Genomic DNA, 23,490 nt, shown 5'->3' with positions numbered 1-23,490 from the left:
TCTATCCATCTACTGATGTGTCGGATTCATCGGAATTTGCCCCATAACTGTTTTGTGCTTCTCAAATCGTCAGAACAGAATTTCAAAATGAATGCCGCTGACTAAATAAAAAATATAGCTCAGCACTTTCCAATGTTCATAGGGCTTCCAGTTGAATCCTCACAGTGAGCTCTAATATTGATATATCCACCGTCATTATCGCGACCTGTCTGCTCCAGTGATTAATTAACGTCTCATCCTTTACGCTGAGAACTAGCTAGTCGGGAGGAACTGCTTGTTCAGAGGGTGAGGAATTGTCTGGATTACATATTGTGACAAATTGTCTTTTCAGTTAATTTGACAGGATATTATATCAACTCTTACAGTGCCTTTGCAGACAGCACAATAAGGCCTGGTCCATTTGCAGGAGAACCTGCCACAATTCAGATACACAGGTAACAGATACAAATTACCCAGCTTGATAAACTACAGATGTGGAAGCTGAAATCAGAGAGCTGTCTCTTTCCTTTGAGAGGAGACAAACATGTTCTCCAAGTGATGTGTCTCCTCCGTTCCCAGGCAACTGCAACCACACGTGGCACCAAGCGAGATGGCAAATTAACACCATGCCATGGAGCGGGCCAGCGGGCAGATCCTCCCAGCCTGCTCAGTCCCCGTGCTGAGTGAGGGGAGGCTGCGATGTCTTCTGGCAAGGCGATGGGACCTGGCAATAACTCTCGGCAGTTGGCCACAGGCAGCCACAAGGGTCGGCTAACCAGCAATACTCCTGACTCCAGAGGGACAAGTTCAGGCAGGCTGGCCGCAGGCAGAACTTGGCTGCTTTGGACAAATTGTTTTTTAGGAGGGGATGATATCTGGTGTCAGGTTCTACCAATGCAACTTGGAGTTATTTTTTCTCCTCTGGTGGTAAAGCCATTTGAGTAGAAGAGTAAAGAAGTCTTGCTCCAATTATATAGGGTCTTAGTGAGGCCACACCTGGAGTATTGTGTACAGTTTTGGTCTCCATACTCAAGGAAGGATATACTTGTCTCAGAGAGAATGCAACAAAGGCTCACGAAACTGATTCTTGGGATGGTGGGGATTGTCCTACGAGGAGAGATTGAGGAGACTAGGTCTATATTTGTTGTTGTTATATTCCATTGTGTTTAGAATAATGAGGTGATCTCATTGAAACATATAAAATTACCAAGGGGCTTGACAGAGTAGATGGTGGTAAGATTCTTCCCCTGGCTGGGGAGTCCAGAACTAGGAGATCACAGAATAAAGGGCAGGCCATTTACGACTGAGATGAAGAGAAATTTCTTCACTCAAAAGATTGTGAATCTTTGGAATTCTCTACCTGAGGGCTGAGGACGCTCAGCCATTGAGTATATTCAAGGCTGAGATCAATAGATTTTTGGATACTAAGAGAACCTAGGGATATGGAGATCGGGCGGGAAAGTGGAGTTGAGGTAGAAGATCAGCCATGATCTTAATAAATGGCGGAGCAGGCTCGAGGGGCCGTATGGCCTACTATTGCTCCTATTTTTATGTTCTTATGTTCTATGACCTATGCTATCAAACTTAGAGATCAGGGCAAACACAAGCTTTCCCAAAGTACATGGCATTGGGGTTACCTAGAGAGTCGACAAACACAGAAAGTAGAAATAAAAAGGGTTAAAATAACCAAAAATGCAACAATCTGGAAAAAGGATAGATTAGCATTTCTATAGCACCTTTCACAACTTCAGGACGTCCCAAAGAGTTTTACAGCCAATGAAATATTTTGGAAGTGACTGTTGTAATGTAGGAAGCACGACAGTCAATTATGCACAGTGAGATTCCACAATCAGCACTGTGATGATGACCAGATAATCTGGGTTTTTTATCAGCAATGTTGGTTGAGGGATAAATATTGGCCAGGACACCAGTTACATTATAATCTGTAACTCACTCCTATTATTCGTCATACATAAACCATGTGAATTCTCGCAGTTGGCATACTATCATTCCCAGTTAGCCACTTTCCTAGCCTCAATATATACAGAGTATGTTTATACCTTAGAACATGCAGTGAAGTAACATTCAGATCTCACTGCAATCTAGGTCACAGTAAAACTCCAATACAAATGATGCTTGTGGTTGGGAAAAGCAGGAACGTGCCAGCAGTGGGAGGACAAATGACTGCCCCTTCCCAGTGAATCACATCTGTGTACATAATAAAAGATGACACAGGCTAAGGTAGATGCAAGTAACTCAAGAGTTCAGATGATGGGTTGGGTTGGTGCCTCACAGCTCATTCTGGCCCGTATGTTAAACACTGTATCACACACTCCAACTTGTGTGGTGACTGTTTCCTTGACTGAGCCCAGGACTACATTGTAAACCGTTCATTTTTAAGCAATAATCAATCATATACAAATTTGAATGCTTTTTCAGATGTACATTATTTCAACCAAGATAAAAAGCATCATTAACTCCAGCGCAACTATCGACTGATAAAAGTCATCATTAGCTACTATCAATGGAAACAAAGCTGGTGTCTTCACCTCAGGTTTCCAGTTTCTCTTGCTGCACTGGGTTAACTCCTTACTCCCCCTTCGCTAAGAAAATCCGAGGCGGAACATTTTCAGTTGCGTTCCTCTGCTCCATGAATGCCAATCCTTCATTCACCATTCCCCTGCCCTCCACATTGTGGGCCGCCCCGATCATAACCACCGATTATAGCCACTGCAAGTCAGGGCTATAAATAGAGCTGGAGCGCCTGGCCCTGGAACAACGTGGCGAAGATGTGGCGAATGAGTGTTCGGAGCCCAGAAGTGCCGAGGACCCAGGGGCAGCACAGGCCAGCCCACACTGTAGAAATAAAAAGGGTTAACCAGTCGTCCTGGTTAACCCTTGCCACCGGATAAAGCCCTAGCTTTGTCGAGCCCGTGTGGTGGCTGATGTGCAACGGTCACCGGTCACCACACGTTAAAAAAATCCACGCACAGGCATCTTCCACCCCCTCAATTGGAGTTCAGGACTGCAACATCGGGTTCTTCATTGAAACATCTGTGAATTCTCGTGGAAAATCTCTCAATCCTACCACCTCCACTCTGCTTTCAGAAGCTTCCCTCTCACTGCGTGCGATAGTAAAACAGTGTAAGAAGTGCGCTGTTCATTGTAACCTGACTGAATTTGATGTACCAGCATGCTTTGAGAGACTAAGAAGCTGTGTTGCTGCGCAAACGCTGTAAAGGTAGAACTGCTGCAGTTTACAAATCTACGGTTGGGACAATAACAACGTGTATTTATATAGCACCTTTAACGTGGTAAAACGTCCCAAGGTGCTTCACAGGAGTGTTATAAGACAGAAAATAAATTTAACACTGAGCCAAACAAGAGATTACGGCAGAAGACCAAAAGCTTGGTTAAAGAGGTAGGGTTTGAGGAGCGCCTTAAAGGAGGAAAGAGAGGCAGAGAGGTTTAGGGAGGGAGTTCCAGAGCTTAGGGCCCAGGCAGGTGAAGCCACGGCCACCAATGGTTGAGCAGTTATAATCAGGGATGCTCAAGAGGGCAGAATTTGAGGAGTGCAGACATCTCGGGGGGGGGTTGTGAGGCTGAAGGAGATTACAGAAAATCACCTGCAATAGCTTCTCTTCCCAGTCTCGCGAGAGAGGGGCGAGGCCATGGAGGGATTTGTAAAGAAGGATGAGAATTTTGAAATCGAGACATTGCTTAACCGTCAGCCAATGTAGGTCAGTAAGCACAGGGGTGGTGTGAGTTAGGACATGGGCTGCCAAGTTTTGGATGACCTCAAGTTTATGTAGGGTAGAATGTGAGAGGCCAGCCAGGAGTGCGTTGAAATAGTTAAGTCTAGAGGTAACAGAGGCATGGATGAGGGTTTCAGCAATGGATGAGCTGAGGCAGGGGCGGAGACGGGCAATGTTATGGAGGTGGAAATAAGCGGTCTTAGTTATGCCGCGGATGTAGCCAGAAGCTCATTTCAGGGTTAAATATGACACCAAGGTTGCGAACAGTCTGGTTCAGCCTCAGACAGATGTTAGGAACAGGGATGGAGTTGGTGGCTAGGGAACAGAGTTTGTGGTGGGGATCAAAGACAATGGCTTCAGTCTCCCCGATATTTAATTGGAGAAAATTTCTGCTCATCCAGTACTGGATGTAGGACAAGCAGTCTGACAATTTAGAGACCGTGGAGAAGTGGTGGTGGTGAGGTAGAGCTGGGTGTCGTCAGCGTACATGTGGAAACTGACGCCATGTTCTCGGATGATATCGTCAAGGGGCAACATATAGATGAGAAATAGGAGGGGGCCAAGGACAGATCCTTAGGGGACACCAGAGGTAATGATGCGGGAGTGGGAAGAGAAGCCATTGCAGGAGATTCTCTGGCTACGATTAGATAGATAAGAATGGAACCAGGGGAGTGCAGTCCCACCCAGCTGGACGATAGTGGAGAGGCGTTGGAGGAGGATAGAGTGGTCAATCGTGTCAAAGGTTGCAGACAGGTCGAGAAGGATGAGGAGGGATAGTTTACCTTTGTCACAGTTACAAATAATGTCATTTGTGACTTTGATGAGAGCCGTTTCGGTACTGTGGCGGGGCGGAAATTGGATTGAAGGGATTCAAACATGGAGTTCCGGGAAAAATGGGCATGGATTTGGGAGGTGACAGCAGGTTCAAGGATTTGAGAGGAAAGGGAGATTGAAGATGGGGTAGTAGCTTGCAAGTGGGGTCAAGGGTTGGTTTTTTGAGGAGAGGGGTGATGACAGCGATTTGAAGGAGAGGAGGACAGTACCCGAGAAGAGAGAACCGTTAACAATGTCAGTCAACATGGGAGCCAGTAAAGTAAGTTGGATAGCCAGCAGTTTGGTGGGAATAGGGTCAAGGGAGCAGGAAATGGATCTCATGGACAGGATGAGCTCGGAAAGGTCAAGGGGGGAGATCGGAGAGAAACTGGAGAAAGATGTGAGTTCAGGGCTAGGGCAGGTAGGAGCCTCAGAGGAAGTTCGGTCCGGTGGGCTAGGGGAAGGAAGGGAAGAGGCAGAGGCAGCTGATTGGATGGTCTTAATCTTTGAGACAAAGAAGTCCGTGACCTGCTCGCACTTGTTGTTGGAGGTGAGTGTGGTGGAGACAGGGGAGTGGGTTTAATGAGACAGTCAGCAGTAGAGAATACTAGCTGGTGGTTTTCTTTGCATTCCAGAATGATCCTGGAATAGTGAGCAGTTTTGGCCGACAAGTATAAGACCCGATAATGCTTTATGTGGTCCAGCCAGACCTGGCGGTGGATGGCTAAACCAGTTGTCCGCCACATCCGTTCAAGTCTGTACTCCTTGGACTTGAGGAAGCGAAGATGAGGGCTGTACCGGAGGAACGGCCAGGGTGAGAGAGAGTAATGGTTTTAATAGGGACTGGGGTATCAAAGGTGGTGAGGATGTGGCTGAGCAGATCAGTGGCTGCAGAAATGTTTCTCTCTGATCTCCCCTCTTGACCTCTCCACACTCATCATGTGAATGGAAGGCCAAAGGCTGGACAATTTGGAGTTGATGTGCTGTTGTAAGAGAGTTTGAGAGAGTTTTTTCCCAGGGGCGGATGCAGAAGTAGAGTTGGGTGGGGGAAGAGGGATGTGGGTGGAGAGTGCTACAAGGAAATGGTCAGAGATGGCCTTATCTGCAACTAACACGGTAGGTCACGAGAGATGGCAAGGTCAAGAGGGTGGCTGAGAGTATGGGTTGGGGAGTTCACATGGAGGGAGAGATTAGGGGAGGACAGGAGGGTAGTGAACTCAGTGGAGAGAGAGCATGATGAATTGAGATGAAGGTTGAAATCACAGAGGATGAGAAGTCGCTCGGTGCAGAGGCTGAGAGAGGAAAGCAGTGAAGATATCTCGAAGTTAACATTTTTATCATATTTGGGTGGATGGTAGAGAATGAGAATTTTAAATGAGAGATGGGAGGAGTAGAATAAGGCAAGATCATCAGAGGAGGAGAAGGTGCTGGAGGAGTAGGGGGTCAGACCAAGGTGGGATTTGGTGATGAGAGCCACACCGCCACCACTGATGTACAAACATTTCTTCCGGGGTTTATAAAAGGCTGTACCCACCTAATAATCTTGCAGAGTATCAGATTGTGTAGGAAATACATTTGGACGAAGGCAGTTAACCTCATGGACTCAGTTCTTAAAAAAAATTATTCGTATTTTAAACGTATTTATAGTCCTTTGCTTCTGTGTAATCACATACCTTTTAGGTAAATCTGATAACTAGTTTAAGTCTGAAAGATGTGGTCTGCACCATCAGAAAGGACAGGAATACATGGTGGACAGTCGGTGCTTCCTATGGTGAGAAATATCATCATCATAGGTGGTCCCTCGTACCGAGGATGACTTGCTTCCATGCAAAAAAGGGATGAGTTCACAAGTGTTTCAATGAAGGACCTGATATTCCAAGTCCCGAACTACATGTTGAAGGGTGGAAGATGCCTGTGTGTGGATTTTTTAATGTGTGGTGGCCGTTGCACACCAGTCACCACACGGGCTTGACAGAGCTAGGTCTTGGTCCAGTGGCAAGGATTAACCAAGAAATATCACTAAAAGAGTAATCACTATTCCTCAGGTATGCCACACAAGCGTGTACGTTTTGGGCCACAGGTGTGTTTCTGCACTTTCCTGTGAAGATGGAGAGCGAGATTTTGGGTGAGCATCTGAATTTTAATTGAAAAACTCACCAATACAATTTTTGTTTGACTTCCTTCTTAAGAACCAGCAGGACCACATTTATTCATTTGGGGCCCTGAGCAGCTATTCCACCCCAGGGTGTATTTCGCCAGGTGCTGTCGTAATCCACATTTGTCTTTAAAAATTCCTGAGTTAACTTGCCAGAACCTGGATCTTGCTATTGGACTTTGCTGATTAAAATAAAGACATTTCTGGAAAGCTTAAAGAGACAGCAATTTGAGGACACATTTATAGCATGCACGTCATTCACTGGTGGGCACCTTATCAATACAAAACAAAGTTCAGGTTCAATCTGGATCTGTTTTACAGTAACCTTTATTTGTGGCAACATACGTCAGTTTTCATCTTGCGTAACCTCCTGGTTTCCAAATCTACCTCAATATGTCTTTTATGGCTGGATTTCCGTCTCTAAACCTACAGGATTGGCTGGAATTACCCAACAGTTCCTAAAAATAGATCCACCTTTAGGCTAACCTCATTTGTTATTTTTGGTAACCCATAGTAACCTGATGATGTGTGAAGGTGCTGGGTCGTCTCGCCCTCCTCCTTCCAGTCACTGCTCCAGCACCATTCTATCCAGTTAGAAACAGGAACCAGTTTTTTAATAAATAAATATTTGTATAATCAAATACTTGCGATGCTATAAATGTTGAACATACCGATAGTCATTTTAAATGTTAGCAGTTTTACATAAAATAATGACTTTGCATAAATATTAATTACTTTGCCTCAATATTTACCAGGGAGACTAACAGGGTGGACATGACATTAGAAGAGGAGATCAAATAGATATAAAGACATTTAAGATGAAAAAGGAGGAGATAATTAATAAACTAATAAAACTTAGAAAGGATGAAACCTCTGGTCCGGATAGATTGCATCTGCGCATTTGAAAAAAAATGATGGAAGAGATAGCAGAGACACTATTACATATATATAAAAATTTATTAAAAAAGGGAATAGTGGCAGAAGACTGGCGGACAGCTTATGGGATACATATATATATATATATATATAAAAGGGAGATAGAACAAGTCCAGAGACTATAAACCTATTAGCTTAATGTCGATGGTAGGAAAGATAATGGAATCATTACTCAAAGATGTAATAGAAAAACATCTAGAAACTGAAAATATAAGTCAGCAAATTCTAAAAGGGAAGGTCATGCTTAACAAACCTTATTAAATTCTTTGAAGTAGCATAAAGGGCAGATGAGGGTAATGCGGTCGACGTAATATATTTGGATTTCCAAAAAGCCTTCAATAAGGTACCGTATAGTAGCCTCATGACTAAGGTCAGAACATGTGGAGTCAGGGGACAAGAAGCAGAATGGAGAGCTAGCTGGTTACAAAAGAAAATAGAGAGTAGGAGTTAAAGGTAGATATTCAGATTGGCAAATGGTGGGAAGCTGTGTTCCACAAGGATCGGTGTTGGGACCACTGTTGTTCACCATTTAAATAAACAATTTGGAGTCGGGAATCATAAGTAAAAGTTCAAAATTGCGGGGGGGGGGGGGTGTGGCGAGGTGGTCATTAATGCAGAGCAGGAACTAAATACAGGAAGACATTAATAAACTTGCAGAATGGGTGCGTAATTGGCAAATTAACTTCAATATAGATAAGTGTGAGGTACCTTTAGTACATTTTGGCAGGAAGAATAAGGAGGCCACATACTCTTTGGACAATAAGTGTGTAAATGGGGTACAGGAACAAGGGTCTGCAGCTACAGATATGCAAATCACTAAAAGCAGCAACACAGGCGACTAAGGCCATAAAAACACAAAACACTGGGGTTCGCTTCTAGAGGGATAGAATTGAAAAGTAGAGAGGTTATGCTAAACTCGGATAGAACTTTAGTTAGACCATACTTGGAGCACTGTGAACAATTCTGGTCATATTCTAAAAAGGATATAGAGGCACTAGAGAAGGCGCAAAAAGGATTTATTAGAATGTTACCAGGCTGAGAGATTATACCTATCAGGAAAGATTGAACAGGCCGGGGCTCTTTTCTCCAGAAAAGAGAAGACCAAGGGGTGACTTGATATTTATGATTATGAAAAGGTTCAATAGGGTACATGTAGAGAAGATGTTTCCACTTGCAGGGCAGACCAGAACTAGGGCCATTAATATAAGATAGTCACTAATAAATCCAACAGGGAACTCAGGAGAAACGTCTTTACCCAGAGAGTGGTGAGAATGTGGAACTTGCTACCACAGGGACTAGTTGAGGCGAAGAGTATAGGTGCATTAAAGGGGGGTGAGAGGAGAATAGAAGGATATGTTATGGGGTTAGATGAAGAAGGGTGCGAGGAGGCATGTGTGGAGCTTAAGCACCGGCACGAACCTGTTGGGCTGAATGGCCTGTTTCTGTAAATACTCTAATAGTTGTATGCAGTGAATGGATGAGTCCCAACAATTCACTCTCATGCGCGATCTCTTTTTGTTGTCTCCCGCCTTCCCAAAGACACAGGTTCTTGCTCAGTTATAGTTCCCTGGTTGCCAGCAGCCTTCCTCTCTGTGTCCAAGTGACCATTCATCGTGCAGAGGCCTGGACAGTGAGCGTTGGCTGTCGGCACCAACTGGTGACCTTTCCTACATTACAAGAGCGACTACACTTCAAAAAGTACTTAATTGGCTGCAAAGTGCTTTGGGATGTCCTGAAAAGAGTTATAGAAATACATGTCTTTCGTTTATCCACTCAACTATTGGGAAGCCACATCAGAGTATGAGACACAGAGGCAGCAATGGGTCACCTGAGAATTCAAGGCAACAGGAAATCAAGGAAAAGTTTCTGAAGCCAACCTGGTAGAATGTGATTGGTCAGGACTCTCTGATCCTTCAGGCTTTACAGAGTTGAGCTGTTGCTGAAACAGACTTGTAATGTTGCAAATAATGATTACTCTTGTCTGTAAGAGTTGTAATAACAACAGAATTAATCGATCATCTAAACGGGGCTTTTGGATCCAAAATTAAAAAGATGTTTATTTGCCCAATTGATCTCTGCTGGTCACGTTCCATGGAGCACTGGACTGCATTTATAGTTCCAGTCATTGGCATGTCACTCAACCAGTGTTGATCAGTTCAACCAGGAGTGTGACTGTGGGAATTTCTCACGGTCAAAAGTAGAACCAGTGTTAAAATCACTTTTGCACTTGGGTCCAGGGAGTTTGGGTACAAGGACAGCAACACCTCTGTAAATCTCTCCCTCACAAAGAGCATAACGTAGGTGGACTAAAGGAGTGAATTTTCACTGTTAAGTAGGGGAGTGATTTATACACTGGATTTTACAGCATTAGTTTCACAATAATTAGCAATACTCTTCAGCTTAAGTCACCTGATAATATTTTCACAACACACACTTTTAAATCCCTATGTCAATCATTACAAAGCAGGTTAGAAACCCGAATTCTGAGAGTATTTCTAAACTGTTCAATCTTCATTACATGATATCCTCTGGAGCCCTCAGGAACATTACTGTTGTGTATTTCATGTCTTTATTATTCTTGGAATATTATACATGGAATAGGCTGGGATGGGACATAGCAAGATGGTTATTGACTATACAAAATAAATCACAGTCTAGGTATTGTGCCAAAAATACTGCTTTGTTGTGGTGCCCAATACAAAAAATAAACCACAGCCATTGTAACTCACTCATGCCTCCCCCACTGAGAAAGTAGGCAGACACAACAGTTGATCGTTTATTTTGGTTAATGGACCCCAATGTCCCTTTCAATACATTTCATCGTGACCAATATTAGGTCTCCATTTACTGACTAGATTCTGTTCTGTAATTAGGGACCAATTGAAGCATCGACTCGGCTTACAGTCCCTGGAGTATAGAAGATTAATGGGTGATCTAATCGAGATGTTTAAGATGATTAAAGGAATTGATAGGGTAGATGGAAAGAAACTATTTCCTCTGGTGGGGGAGACCAGTACATGGGAGTGTAACATTAAAATTAGCGCCAGGCTGTTCAGGAGTGATGTCAGGAAGCACTATCTCACACAAAGGATCATGGGAATCTGGAACTTTCTACCTTCAAAAAGCTGTTGAGGCGGGGGACAATTTTAAAATTTCAAAACGGAGATGGATAAGACTTTTGTTAAGCAAGGTTATTAAGGGTTATGGAACCAAAAACAGGCAAATGAATTTGAGTTACAGCTAGCCATCATCTAACTGAATGGCAGAACAGGTTCCTTCCTATGTTGCTGTGAAGTAGAGAGGGGGAGCCGGTGGTTCAGTGCACAATGGGTACATACAATGCTGCTGCTAATCGGCTCAGTCACAAGTCTGCTCACTGGTTACCTGCAGACAACTTACAAGTGGCAGTACAGCTTTAGAGTCTACCTATAGCACGATGCGCTCATGTTACAGGTCAGGCTTACCTCCTGGCAAAACTTCACAATATTCTCCCACAACTCTTTGGCCTCGCCCTCGTCAGTCTTCCTCCGTGCTTCCACAAGTACGCTTTCCCGTCTCTTCAATGGCTTCGAGCCCTTCCTCAGTGTGAAATACTGCTGTGGAGTGTGGCAAGCCGCACAATGCTTAGCCTTCAAGTCATTCAGGAGAGTGCAGGCGGGGCACGACCACTCGTTGGACTTCTCCCGGGAGGAAGGGAGCTGGACAGGGAACAGTTTGATGGGTTTCCGTGTGGCCGAGGAGCTGCCCCCACAGACGGTGCATGCAGACCCATTCAGGCCCGGCTCCGTGTTACAGTCCGGGCACCTGGGCCCTCGCTCTGTGTAACTATGGTCTTGAAAGCCATGGAGTTTGGAGGAACCACAGGCACTGCATTTTTGGACGGTAGTGGGATTTTTCAGAGTGCACTTCGAACAGGTCCATACGGTAAAGTCTGGGCTGGAGGGACTAAAGGGGGTGAACCTCACCGTCTCTCCAGTTAGGTCGATGATGTCGCCACCTTTCATGGTCCTACAAGCTTCACATTTTGACACTGCAGCAGAGTTGACGAGGGAGCAGGACGCACACTTCCACTGACTGGGCAATGACTCCATTTCCTCATCTAAAACACTGAGCCTCTTGGTACAAAAGAGTTCCTGTAATTTTGCAGAGGGTTTCACTTGTCCCTGGGGAGCACCTCTGGCGACCTGAGCAGAGGTGCTGGAGGTAGACGTGGTGACCAGGCTGCCAGCGAGGACTGGCGGCTCTGCAGCTGGCGGCTGGAATTTGGCAGCCGGCGGCACTTCCCTGCGGCTCCGCGGCACTGGGTTATTCTGGATCATTGGCGACAGCGGACTGACAACTGGGGACCGAGGACTCTCGGCGTCGGTGGCTGCGTCCAGAACTGGGGACAAGTCGGCCTCCATCGGGTCGATTGCGTTGCCGAGCTGGGCCGTCGCCGATGGCGGGCCGGACGGCAGCTGAAAACCAGCTGGGGTCACGACCTCAGGCACAACCAGAGCTTCCGGTGGGATCTTGGGCAATGACAGTTTGCGAGGCCCCCCACAGGCTGAACACGAGTTCGCTGACGGCGTGTTGTGGAGAGTACAACGTTGGCAGGCCCAAGCTTTGGAGGTGTCCAGCGCACTGTTCTCGCAGCAGTTGCAATTGACGTCCCCGTTGGCCGATCTCCCACAGTCCTGTGCGGCAGAGCCTCGGTGTTCCACCACAGCCATCAGATTTTTGGGGTGCCCGTTTGCCGCAGGCATGGGAGGTATGACGGGAGTAAGGGTCTGGGAAGACCTACAGACATCGCACTGGCTCTTGTTGATGGAGTTCCTGAAAGTGCATCGGGAGCAGGCCCACTGCTGCTCTTCTGTGCTAAGCCGAAGGATGTCACTGAAGTCCGGCCTCTCTCGGGGGGCCTCGCATATGGAACACTGCCTCAGCATGTCGGGATTCAAGAAAGTGCAGCGGGTACATGGCCACTCATTCGTTGTTGCCATGGCACCAGGCGACTGTGAGGTACTGAGGGGGAAAAAAAGATATGCAACGATTAATCAACTGAGTTGTATATCCTTAATTATTTTTAAAACTCTTTACCCACCCGTCCTCAAGGCATTGACATTTGACATCTCACAGTGACCAGCAGCTCTCCATCAACCTCTCTCAAATTGCCATTGCTAGTGCTGTTGGGGAGGAGTTAAACTAACATGGCAGGGGGATGGGAACCGATGCAGGGAGACAGAGGGAAATAAAATGGAGACAGAAGCAAAAGATAGAAAGGAGAAAAGTAAAAGTGGAGGGCAGAGAAACCTAAGGCAAAAAACAAAAAGGGCCACATTACAGCAAAATTCTAAAGGGTCAAAGTGTGTTAAAAAGACAAGCCTGAAGGCTCTGTACCTCAATGCGAGGAGTATTCGGAATAAAGTGGACGAATTAAATGCGCAGACAGCAGTTAACGGATATGATGTAAATGGCATCACGGAGACATGGCTCCAGGGTGACCAAGGCTGGGAACTCAACAACCAGGGGTATTCAACATTTAGTAAGGATAGGCAGAGAGGAAAAGAAGACGGGGTGGCGTTGCTGGTTAAAGAGGAAATGAAGCAATAGTAAGGTGGGACATTAGCTTGGATGATGTGGAATCGGTATGGGTGGAGCTGCGGAATACCAAAGGGCAGAAAACGCTGGTGGGAGTTGTGTACAGACCACCAAACAGTAGTTGTGAGGTTGGGGACAGCATCAAACAAGAAATAAGGGATGTGTGCAATAAAGATACAGCAGTTATCATGGGCGACTTTAATCTGCATATTGATTGGGCTAACCAAACTGGTAGTGATGCGGTGGAGGAGGATTTCCTGGAGTGTATTAGGGATGACTTTCTCGACCAATATGTCGAAGAACCAACTGGAGGGCTGGCCATCCTAAACTGGGTGATGTGTAATGAGAAGGGACTAATTAGCAATCTTGTTGTGCGAGACCCATTTGGGAAGAGTGACCATAATATGGTAGAATTCTTTATTAAGATGGAGAGTGACACAGTTAATTCAGAAACTAGGGTCCTGAACTTAAGAAAAGGTAACTTCGACGGTATGAGGCGTGAATTGGCTAGAATAGACTGGCAAAGGATACTTAAAGGGTTGACGGTGGATAAGCAATGGCAAACATTTAAAGATCACATGAATGAACTTCAGCAATTGTACATCCCTGTCTGGAGTAAAAATAAAACGGGGAAGGTGGCTCAACCGTGGCTAATGAGAAATTAAGGATAGTGTTAAAACCAAGGAAGAGGCATATAAATTGGCTAGAAAAAGTAACAAACCTGAGGACTGGGAGAAATTTAGAATTCATCAGAGGAGGACTAAGGGTTTAATTAAGAGGGGGAAAATAGAGTACGAGAGGAAGCTTGCAGTGAACATAAAAACTGACTGCAACAGCTTTTATAAATATGTGAAGAGAAAAAGATTAGTGAAGACAAATGTAGGGCCCTTGCAGTCGGATTCTGGTGAATTTATAATGAGGAACAAAGAAATGGCAGACCAATTGAACAAATACTTTTGTTCTGTCTTCACGAAGGAAGACATGAATAACCTTCCGAAAGTACTAGGGGACAGTGGGTCTAGTGAGAAGGAGGAACTGAAGGATATCCTTATTAGGCGGGAAATTGTGTTAGGGAAATTGATGAGATTGAAGGCTGATAAATCCCCGGGGCCTGATAGCCTGCATCCCAGAATACTTAAGGAAGTGGCCCCAGAAATAGTGGATGCATTAGTGATCATTTCCCAACAGTCTCTGGATCAGTTCCTATGGACTGGAGGGTAGCTAATGTAACACCACTTTTTAAAAAAGGAGGGAGAGAGAAAACGGGTAATTATAGACCGGTTAGCCTGACATCAGTAGTGGGGAAAATGTTGGAATCAATCATTAAGGATGAAATAGCAGTGCATTTGGAAAGCAGTGACAGGATTGGTCCAAGTCAACATGGATTTATGAAAGGTAAATCATGCTTAACGAATCTTCTGGAATTTTTTGAGGATGTAACTCGCAGAGTGGACAAGGGAGAATCAGTGGATGTGGTGTATTTGGTCTTTCAAACGGCTTTTGACAAGGTCCCGCACAAGAGATTGGTGTGCAAAGTCAAAGCGCATGGTATTGGGGGTAATGTACTGACTCGGATAGAGAATTGGTTGGCAGACAAGAAGCAGAGAGTCGGGATAAACGGGTCCTTTTGAGAATGGCAGGCAGTGACTAGTGGAGTGCTGCAGGGCTCAGTGCTGGGACCCCAGCTCTTTACAATATACATTAACGATTTGGATGAAGCAATTGAGTGTAATATCTCCAAGTTTGCAGATGACACTAAACTGGGTGGCGGTGTGAGCTGTGAAGAAGACGCTAAGAGGCTGCAGAGTGACTTGGACAGGTTAGGTGAGTGGGCAAATGCATGTCAGATGCAGTATAATGTGGATAAATGTGAGGTTATCCATTTTGGGGGCAAAAACACAAAGGCAGAATATTATCTGAATGGCGGTAGATTAGGAAAAGGGGAGGTGCAATGAGACCTGGGTGTCATAGTTCATCAGTCATTGAAGGTTGGCATGCAGGTACAACAGGCGGTGAAGAAGGCAAATAGTATATTGGCCTTCATAGCTAGGGGATTTGAGTATAGGAGCAGGGAGGTCTTACTGCAGTTGTACAGGGCCTTAGTGAGGCCTCACCTGGAATATTGTGTTCAGTTTTGGTCTCCTAATCTGAGGAAGGACGTTCTTGCTATTGAGGGAGTGCAGCGAAGGTTCACCAGACTAATTCCAGGGATGGCTAGACTGTCATATGAGGAGAGACTGGATCAACTGGGTCTTTATTCACTGAAGTTTAGAAGGATGAGAGGGGATCTCATAGAAACGTATAAGATTGTGACGGGACTGGACAGGTTAGATGCGGGAAGAATGTTCCCGATGTTGGAGAAGTCCAGAATCAGGGGACATAGCCTTAGGATAAGGGGTAGGCCATTTAGGACTGAGGTGGAGGAGAAACTTCTTCACTCAGAGTTGTTAACCTGTGGAATTCTCTGCCGCAGAGAGTTATTGATGCCAGTTCATTGGATATATTCAAGGAGGAGTTAGATATGGCCCTTACGGCTAAGTGGATCAAGGGGTATGGAGAGAAAGCAGGAAAGGGGTACTAAGGGAATGATCAGCCATGATCTTATTGAATGGCGGTGCAGGCTCGAAGGGCCGAATGGCCTACTCCTGTACCTATTTTCTATGTTTCTATGTCCCGCCCTCACCAGATACCCATACATGGTGCTTTCCAGCAGGGGCAATGATCAGGAACGGGAACACTTCATTTTCATCATTTTGAGACCAAATGTACTGCCCTTACAACCACCCTGGCTGAGATCAGCTACCTCCAACAGAGCAGGAATCACGGCTGGGACCATCGTGGTGTGTGTGGCTCAGTTCCACACAGCACAATGAGTTCACCAGCTGAGAGGAGCCTGTGGTAATGTTCTTCAGCAGTTAGCAGGTAATACCACACACATCGACTCCCAAGTCATTGGGTAAAGGAGCATTCCCTCAGGCCCCAGGCAACGTCCCATGCATTAGTTAGCAATGCCATTAATGTGGGTGGGACAGCTACATTTAGAACAAACGTTGTGAAATAAAATCCAGCGGGCCTGACCTACTGAGAACATTGATACACGGGATGGAGACTGTGTGAACAAGCCAGTCGATGCACTCATGGAAATAAAACGTGTGTGTGTGCGTGACAGACCGCAGATTTTTTCATCACTGCCCTTCACACAGGATTAAAGCAGGAATATTGCCTGGCGCTTAACTTAATTGGAAGTTAATAAAGCTCAGATTGTACTATTACTGTTCTAAAGTGAGTCTCTTCTCCTTCCCATCAGTGGCGTATAATTGGCTAGTGGGCTAAACCTATTATAATTGGCTAGTGGGCCAAACCTTGTATAATTGGCTAGTGGGTTAAGTCTTGTATAATTGGCTAGTGGGCTAAACCTTGTATAATTGGCTAGTGGGCTAAACCTATTATAACACAGTCTGAGTGGAATCTATTATCCATCAACCAATAAGCTTCAAATATCTGATTAACCATTCCGGTAAAATATTTGAATTGACGGCAGAAGATGAGCTGTTTTAACTCTATGACCGATGGGTTCAAGTTCCAGTATATGCACAGCCAGTATACGCACACCTGCTCTGTACTGAAGGCTCTGCATTGTTAAAAACAAACATTGTTTGGCAGGTTTCCTCCATTACAAAAATGAATCTGACCAGCACTAGTCAATGAGGAATATCCAGGGGCAGTGGATGAGCCAGAGTGCAACCACCCATTCCCCAGGTTTGACACATACCGTACACTGTTCTACCCATGGTACCTTCAGCATCCTGCTGTGCCATTAATTACAGATCGCATTCAGTGTTCGCACAGCTCTGCACATGTGTACGTACATTGGAAAGTACGTACACATGTGCAGAGCTGCACTGCGCTCCAAAGCAGTAACATAAGTGAAAGATTGAGATGGCATAAAAACAGATTTTAGCTGTTTATTGATATCTTCTCAACCCTGAGATACAGATCCTGACTACACACTCCAGCCTGTTAGTCTTAGTATTAGATACAGGAGTTACAAGGCAGCTTTATTCCTTTTCATCAGCATTATGACATACAACTCAGTGAGATAAGGTACCAGCTGGTGTGAATGGGGGCTAGAGGGAGGACAATGCTGAGAAGGAGACAGGGTCTTGTGACCAAATCCCCACATGGTGAGCTCTCAATCATGCAGAGGCTAGCTGCTTCCCTTGCCTACAAGGAACGATAAGCAAAAAAGAAAAGAATGACTTGTACGTCTCTAGCATCTTTCATGCCCATCGGATGTCCCAAAGCGCTTTGCAGCCAGTTAAATGTTTTTTTGAAGTGTAGTCACTGTTGTAATGTAAGAAACGCAGCAGCCAATTTGCGCACAGCAAGCTCCCACAAAGAGCAATGTGATAACAACCAGATAATCTGTTTTAGTGATGTTGTTTGAGGAGTAAATATTGGCCAGGACACCGGGGAGAACGCCCTGCTCTTTGAAATAGTGCTGAGGGATCTTTTACATCCACCTGAGGGAGCAGACGGGGCCTCGGTTTAACGTCTCATCTGAAAGATGGCACCCCCCGACAGTGCAGCACTCCCTCAGCACTGCACTGGGAGTGTCAGCCTAGGTTTTGTGCTCGAGTCTCTGGACTGGGACTTGAACCCACAAAATTCTGACCCAGAGGCGAGTGTGCTGCCCACTGAGCCACAGCTGACATCTTGCCACTCGGTCCGGGAATTTCCAATTACGCTCCCGTAAAGTACGTTGGGATGTTTTTCTACATTAAAAACACTTTATAAATACAAGTTATTGTTTGTGAAATCAACATGAGTAGAGGCTCATGGCCTCCAGTTGAAGTGCCGCATTTTAGTCTACGCCAGTCATAGAATCTTACAGTACAACAGGAGGCCATTCGGCCCATCATACCTGTGATCGTGCCTGTGCCGCCTATTTGAAATAGCAATCTAATTCGTCCCACTTCCCCCCCTCTTTCCCCATAGCTCTGCAAATTTGTCCATTTGAAGTATTTATCCAATTCCCTATTGAAAGCGACGACTGAATCTGCTTCCAGCTTCCTTTTGGGCAGTGCACACCAGATCACAATAACTCACTGCGTTAAAAAAGTCCTTCCATCTTCCCTCTGGTTCTCTTGCCATATATCTTACATCTGTGTCCTCGGGTTAGCGACCCTCCCACCTTATTCATACCCCTCCCAACATTCCCTACAAGGTGCACACCCGTGCACCTCTCTGCCAGTCCCACACAGCCCAGGACCAGCTTTCTCATGGGGCGCGTAAACCCCTTAAAGAGGCCCTGTGCACTCCCCCACAAAAAGAGGGAACACTGACCCCCAAGCCCTTGCTGGAGAAGCAATGCAAAGTGTCCCAAATTTGCTGTATCGGTGCCAAGCGCTCTCAGGAGCCAAAATAGATCAAAAATAAAATAAATAAATCGGGTCTCTTCAGCCATCAAAGGTGTGGAGTTTGCCTCTTCTACACCATAGTGCACTGCGGACACTGGGAAGCCACACTATCAATGTACCAGCACGATAAGCCAGCCGAGACTGCGTTCGTTCACCACAGCTTATTATACCGAGTCACTATTTACAGCCCTACCTCCAGGGGCTGGTTAAAAGATCCAAGGGGTGAGGAGGAGCAGTAAAAGTGCAAAGTTTACCTTTCCACAACCAGATTATAACAAAGTTGAACCCTGTTACTCATTCTACAGAACCAAAACTCAACATAGCAAACCCAAACTTGAGCAAATCTCCGCGCCGAAACATCAACCACAGGGAGAACTTACCTCTTCGCTGACCGCTCTCCTCAAAGATACTAAACAATCGCACACAGCACGCTTCAGACTATCTGCTTTCCAATTTGCATAGCATACACGGGCTGTGTTTAACCTGAACAGCAAGAGTGGAAACAGGATGCCAACTGCATGAGAACACTTCCTGGTTAACTCCTTCAATACACCACAACTCTTTCTCGTTAACTCTTTGACTCCCTGAGCACAGCAGGGTTTCAGATTGAACTCTTTAACATTGAATATATCAATATAATTCCCGATTAACCCCTGATTTCTGAACTTTGCCAGATATTTTAAACAGCCCATTTAAAAAGAAATCTAGAATTATTCATCATCATCATAGGCAGTCCCTCGGGCCGAGGATGACTTGCTTCCACACTAAAAATGAGTACTCAGGTGACCGATGAACTCATTTTAAGCGGTGGAAGATGCCTGTGCGTGAATTCTTTTAACGTGGGGTGGCCATCGCACACCAGCCACCACACGGGCTTGACGGAGCAAGGTCTTGGTCCAGTGGCAAGGGGGCCCAAGAGACCATGTGTGCCAATACTACACACAAACTCAAACATACCCCTACTGTCCTCCTTCCCACAGGACCTCTCTCTACAGGGAAATCATAGTACGCAATGTGAGCCTCACCACCTCACAGCCTCGCTATTGGCCCGTGCTGCGCCTTCCCTTGGTCTTGTCCATACTGCTCCACCTCTGGGCTCTGACCTCTCCGCTTCTCTGTGCTTCGTCCGTCCTCCGGATGAGGGAGTTGATTTATGAGGAAAAGTTGAGTAGGTTGGGCCTCTACTCATTGGAATTCAGAAGAATAAGAGGTGATCTTAATCGAAACGTATAAGATTATGAGGGGGCTTGACAAGGTGGTTGCAAAGAGGATGTTTTCACTGATGGGGGAGACTAGAACTAGAGGGCATGATCTTAGAATAAGGAGCTGCCCATTTAAAACTGAGATGAGGAGAAATTTCTTCTCTGAGGGTTGTGGATCTGTGGAATTCGCTGCCTCAGAGAGCTGTGGAAGCTGGGACATTGAATAAATTTAAGGCAGATAGACAGTTTCTTAACCGATAAGGGGATAAGGGGGTGGGCAGGGAAGTGGACCTGAGTCCATGATCGGATCAGCCATGATCTTATTGAATGGTAGAGCAGGCTCGAGCAGCCGTATGGCCTACTCCTGCTCCGATTTCTTATGTTATGTTCTCTTCGCTGGTCCCGACTTCCGCTCCACGCTGCTTTAGGTCGGGACCAGCGAGGAGCGGAGGTCGGAAGCGACAAGAGGTCTAGAATTACTAACTAAATGTTAACAATGGCTGAGCAATTCACACAAATAAATGGAGACTGACAGGAGGGAGCACCCCAGAATGGCGCCTCGCTCCCAATGACATTCTTGGTAAATACTATCAAACTCCATGTGTAGAACTGCAGAAACTAAAATCGGGCAGCTTGAAATTCTGGGTATAAATAATCCTCATTCCTATTTTTCACAGATACTTGTCAAAGTTTCTAATTTCATATTCTGCGAGTTGTAGATTTTATGCAAATTTTAATTTCAAGCTATCAAAACTTATGCATACAAGCACAGAATTTCACACTCATGAATTGAGGTGTGAAGATGAGTTTGTCAAGCAGCACCTACAGTATAAGGGGATGTAAATCACTGCTCCTTGGCGCACTGTCAGTACAGTGGTGTGTGCCCATCCCTATCGCAAAGTCAGGGTGGACTGTTGCTGTTCCATTTCTGTTTGTCCTCGACTTTCAGATCAGGAAATACACGAGGGATTGAATGGTGCACGATATGGTCCTTTCACCTCGGGAGCTGGAGCTGAAATTCCTTTATTTTCTCCCAGTGTAAAACTAGCTCGAGGCAGACTGTACTCAAATTCCTTCAGGGAAACGTTACCCATTTTTCAACACAATGTCAACTTCTGGCATCCTGTGTTAGCAAAGAGAGTGTTTCCAGATGTAGCACAGCCAGGTGCAAAAGTAAAGCTCCCTCTACTCCCCAGTGTCCCTGAACGCCAACGTCACCCCTACTGCAGAGGTCCAAGCTTTCTATCTTCGAGGTGTGTACCACTGAGTCTCAAGTCACATGCAAAGTTTAAATGTTAGTTTGCATATATCTCAAGTTGCCAGTACAACAGTGTATTTGCTTCATGGGTTCTTTGCTTAAGAATTCATAGCACCACATTGCTATTAAGAACGAGTTGGTTTATTAGCAAAGGTTTAACAATCACACTACACATTACCAGTTCATCCACCAGGCTCACAACCACCTGCCCCATCGTGGATCCCCTGAAACCAACTGGCTGGGGTTTTATTGAGTCTTGTGAACATCACGTGACTGGCTAAGCCACTCACAATTCAACAGCTCTAGAAACCTGTGAGCATACTCACAGATGCATACATTACAAACTGGTATTTTGATTTATCCAACAATGAATCAACAGTAACAACAATTGCCCTTTCTAAACCTCCAGACCCATAAAATTCAAATACAGCAAACTAGTGAAGAAGTAGTAAGTGCACGTAGGATTGAGTTGTCCGAGCTTTGTGGCTCGGGAACCACGGACTGTGCGTCTGGCCGCATTGTATCAGTGCAATACTTCTGCTCTCTCTGGCCATGCTGGTAGCGTCATCCCTGCCGATCTGTCACAGTGACTCACAGCAACTAAACACTGGGTTGAGGCAGAGTCCGATTAGGAATTCTTAGGCACCAGGAACATTCAGGGTCCCTCCACCCCAACCCCACCCCCACCACAAATCTCCCCGACCGATCATTAAAACATAAATGTGTAGTGCAATGCACCAAGAAATAGGCCCATTGAATCTTTACAGACTGCACGAATTATAAAGCAAATCATTTCACCATATACTACACTTAAATGAAACTGATCCAGCAGTTGTGTGCAGCTTTTCTCTGTTTTACGAGGTCCCTAGTACGGGATGGACAATAAATGCCGGCCTTGCCAACGACGCCCACATCCCATGAACAAATTTTTTAAAAAGATTCTAGTGGGAGTGAATAATGGTATTGCTGGATATTTCTATGGTTAATTCTCTTGCCACCATGGAGGCCCTCAAACAGAGTCTCTGTCCAAGCAGCTGGAAGTGTGCTGGACCCAGGATGGCTGAGAGCGCGGGTGTGCCCGGGTAGTGCGGTTTGCTGGTGTGAGACATCTCTGGTGACATCTTGCATTTCCTTGCTCTGTGCAATTAAATGTACAGGGGCATTCCCAAAACTATCAGTCTATTCGAGGATCTTCAGATTCACTGGAAAATTGATATATAAAAGACAAAAGTCATGAAATATCTAGCAACGCCATCATTCTCCTCAATAAAAAGGAGTAGTTTGAACAAAATGTACACTCTCTAACCTTCCCCCTCTTTAAATGTAAATATGCTTTTCAGAGCTTCAGGATGTTCATGTACCAGTGGTGGCTAAATCATAGCATTCCCATCATAAAACCGAGGCCTAATTAGTCCAACCACCACTGGGCATATTACACAAGACAGGTCAAGCAGTTACACGGCACCTTGTTATGGCAAACACTGATGCGGCTGTCATTTAAACCTGTAAACATGGAGCTCGAACTGCTCAGAATCGTTGTGAGCAGTTTACTCACTCAAGATTCTGTACAGTCAGAGTTTCCATCACTGGATCACTTGAATGTGCAGTAACAAATCAACATGGCTACCCCACAAGTCAGTACTGTTGTGTATCTGTAAAGCATGCACACGCATGTTCCGCCACCAGGGAGCTCATCCCCTGAAGTCCCAAGGGATCCCAGCATCATTTGGGAGCACTGTATATAAGCCGGCCCCTAAGGCCTGTTTCTCACTCTGGAGTGTCTTAATAAAGACTGAGGTCACTGTTACTTTAACCTCCCGTTGTGCAGTCTCATCGGTGTTAGGAACACAACAACTGGCGACGAATACACGAATCTAACGCAAAGATGCAGCAAACTGTGGGCATCCTGGAGAAGTTCTCGGAGGGTGAGGACTGGGACGCCTATGTCGAACGGCTAGACCAGTACTTTGTAGCCAACGAGCTGGACGGAGAAGGAAGCGCTGCAAAAAGGAGAGCGGTCCTCCTCACGGTCTGCGGGGCACCGACCCATAGCCTCATGAAGAATCTTCTGGCTCCGGTGAAACCCACAGATAAGTCATATGAGGAGCTGTGTACACTGGTTCGGGAGCATCTTAACCCGAGGGAGAGCGTGCTGATGGCGAGGTATCGGTTCTACACGTGCCAGCGATCTGAAGGTCAGAAAGTGGCGAGCTACGTTGCCGAGCTAAGGCGACTTGCAGGACAATGTGAGTTTGATGGCTATCTGGAGCAAATGCTCAGAGACTCTTTTGTACTGGGCATTGGCAACGAGACCATTCTACGAAAACTTTTGACTGTAGAGACACCGATCCTCAGTAAGGCCATTGCGATAGCACAGGCGTTTATGTCCACC

The 23,490-nt window shown here is 45.7% G+C and overlaps 1 protein-coding gene across 7 annotated transcripts in view; it reads right to left on the bottom strand.

Annotated features, from left to right (window-relative positions):
* capn15 (calpain 15) overlaps positions 1-23,490 on the bottom strand; it is a 350,926-nt gene that overhangs the window by 80,553 nt on the left and 246,883 nt on the right. For all 7 annotated transcript variants that reach the window (XM_070900823.1, XM_070900824.1, XM_070900825.1 and 4 more), the window contains one exon: positions 11,103-12,642. In XM_070900823.1, coding sequence (XP_070756924.1) covers positions 11,103-12,642 — 1,540 coding nt within the window. The remainder of the gene's footprint in view (positions 1-11,102; positions 12,643-23,490) is intronic.

The sequence above is a fragment of the Pristiophorus japonicus genome, chromosome 15 (genome assembly GCF_044704955.1).
Source record: "Pristiophorus japonicus isolate sPriJap1 chromosome 15, sPriJap1.hap1, whole genome shotgun sequence".
NCBI lineage: Eukaryota > Metazoa > Chordata > Chondrichthyes > Pristiophoridae > Pristiophorus > Pristiophorus japonicus.
The sequence above is the reverse complement of the archived record's forward strand: the minus strand, read 5'-3'. Positions and strand labels throughout refer to the sequence as shown.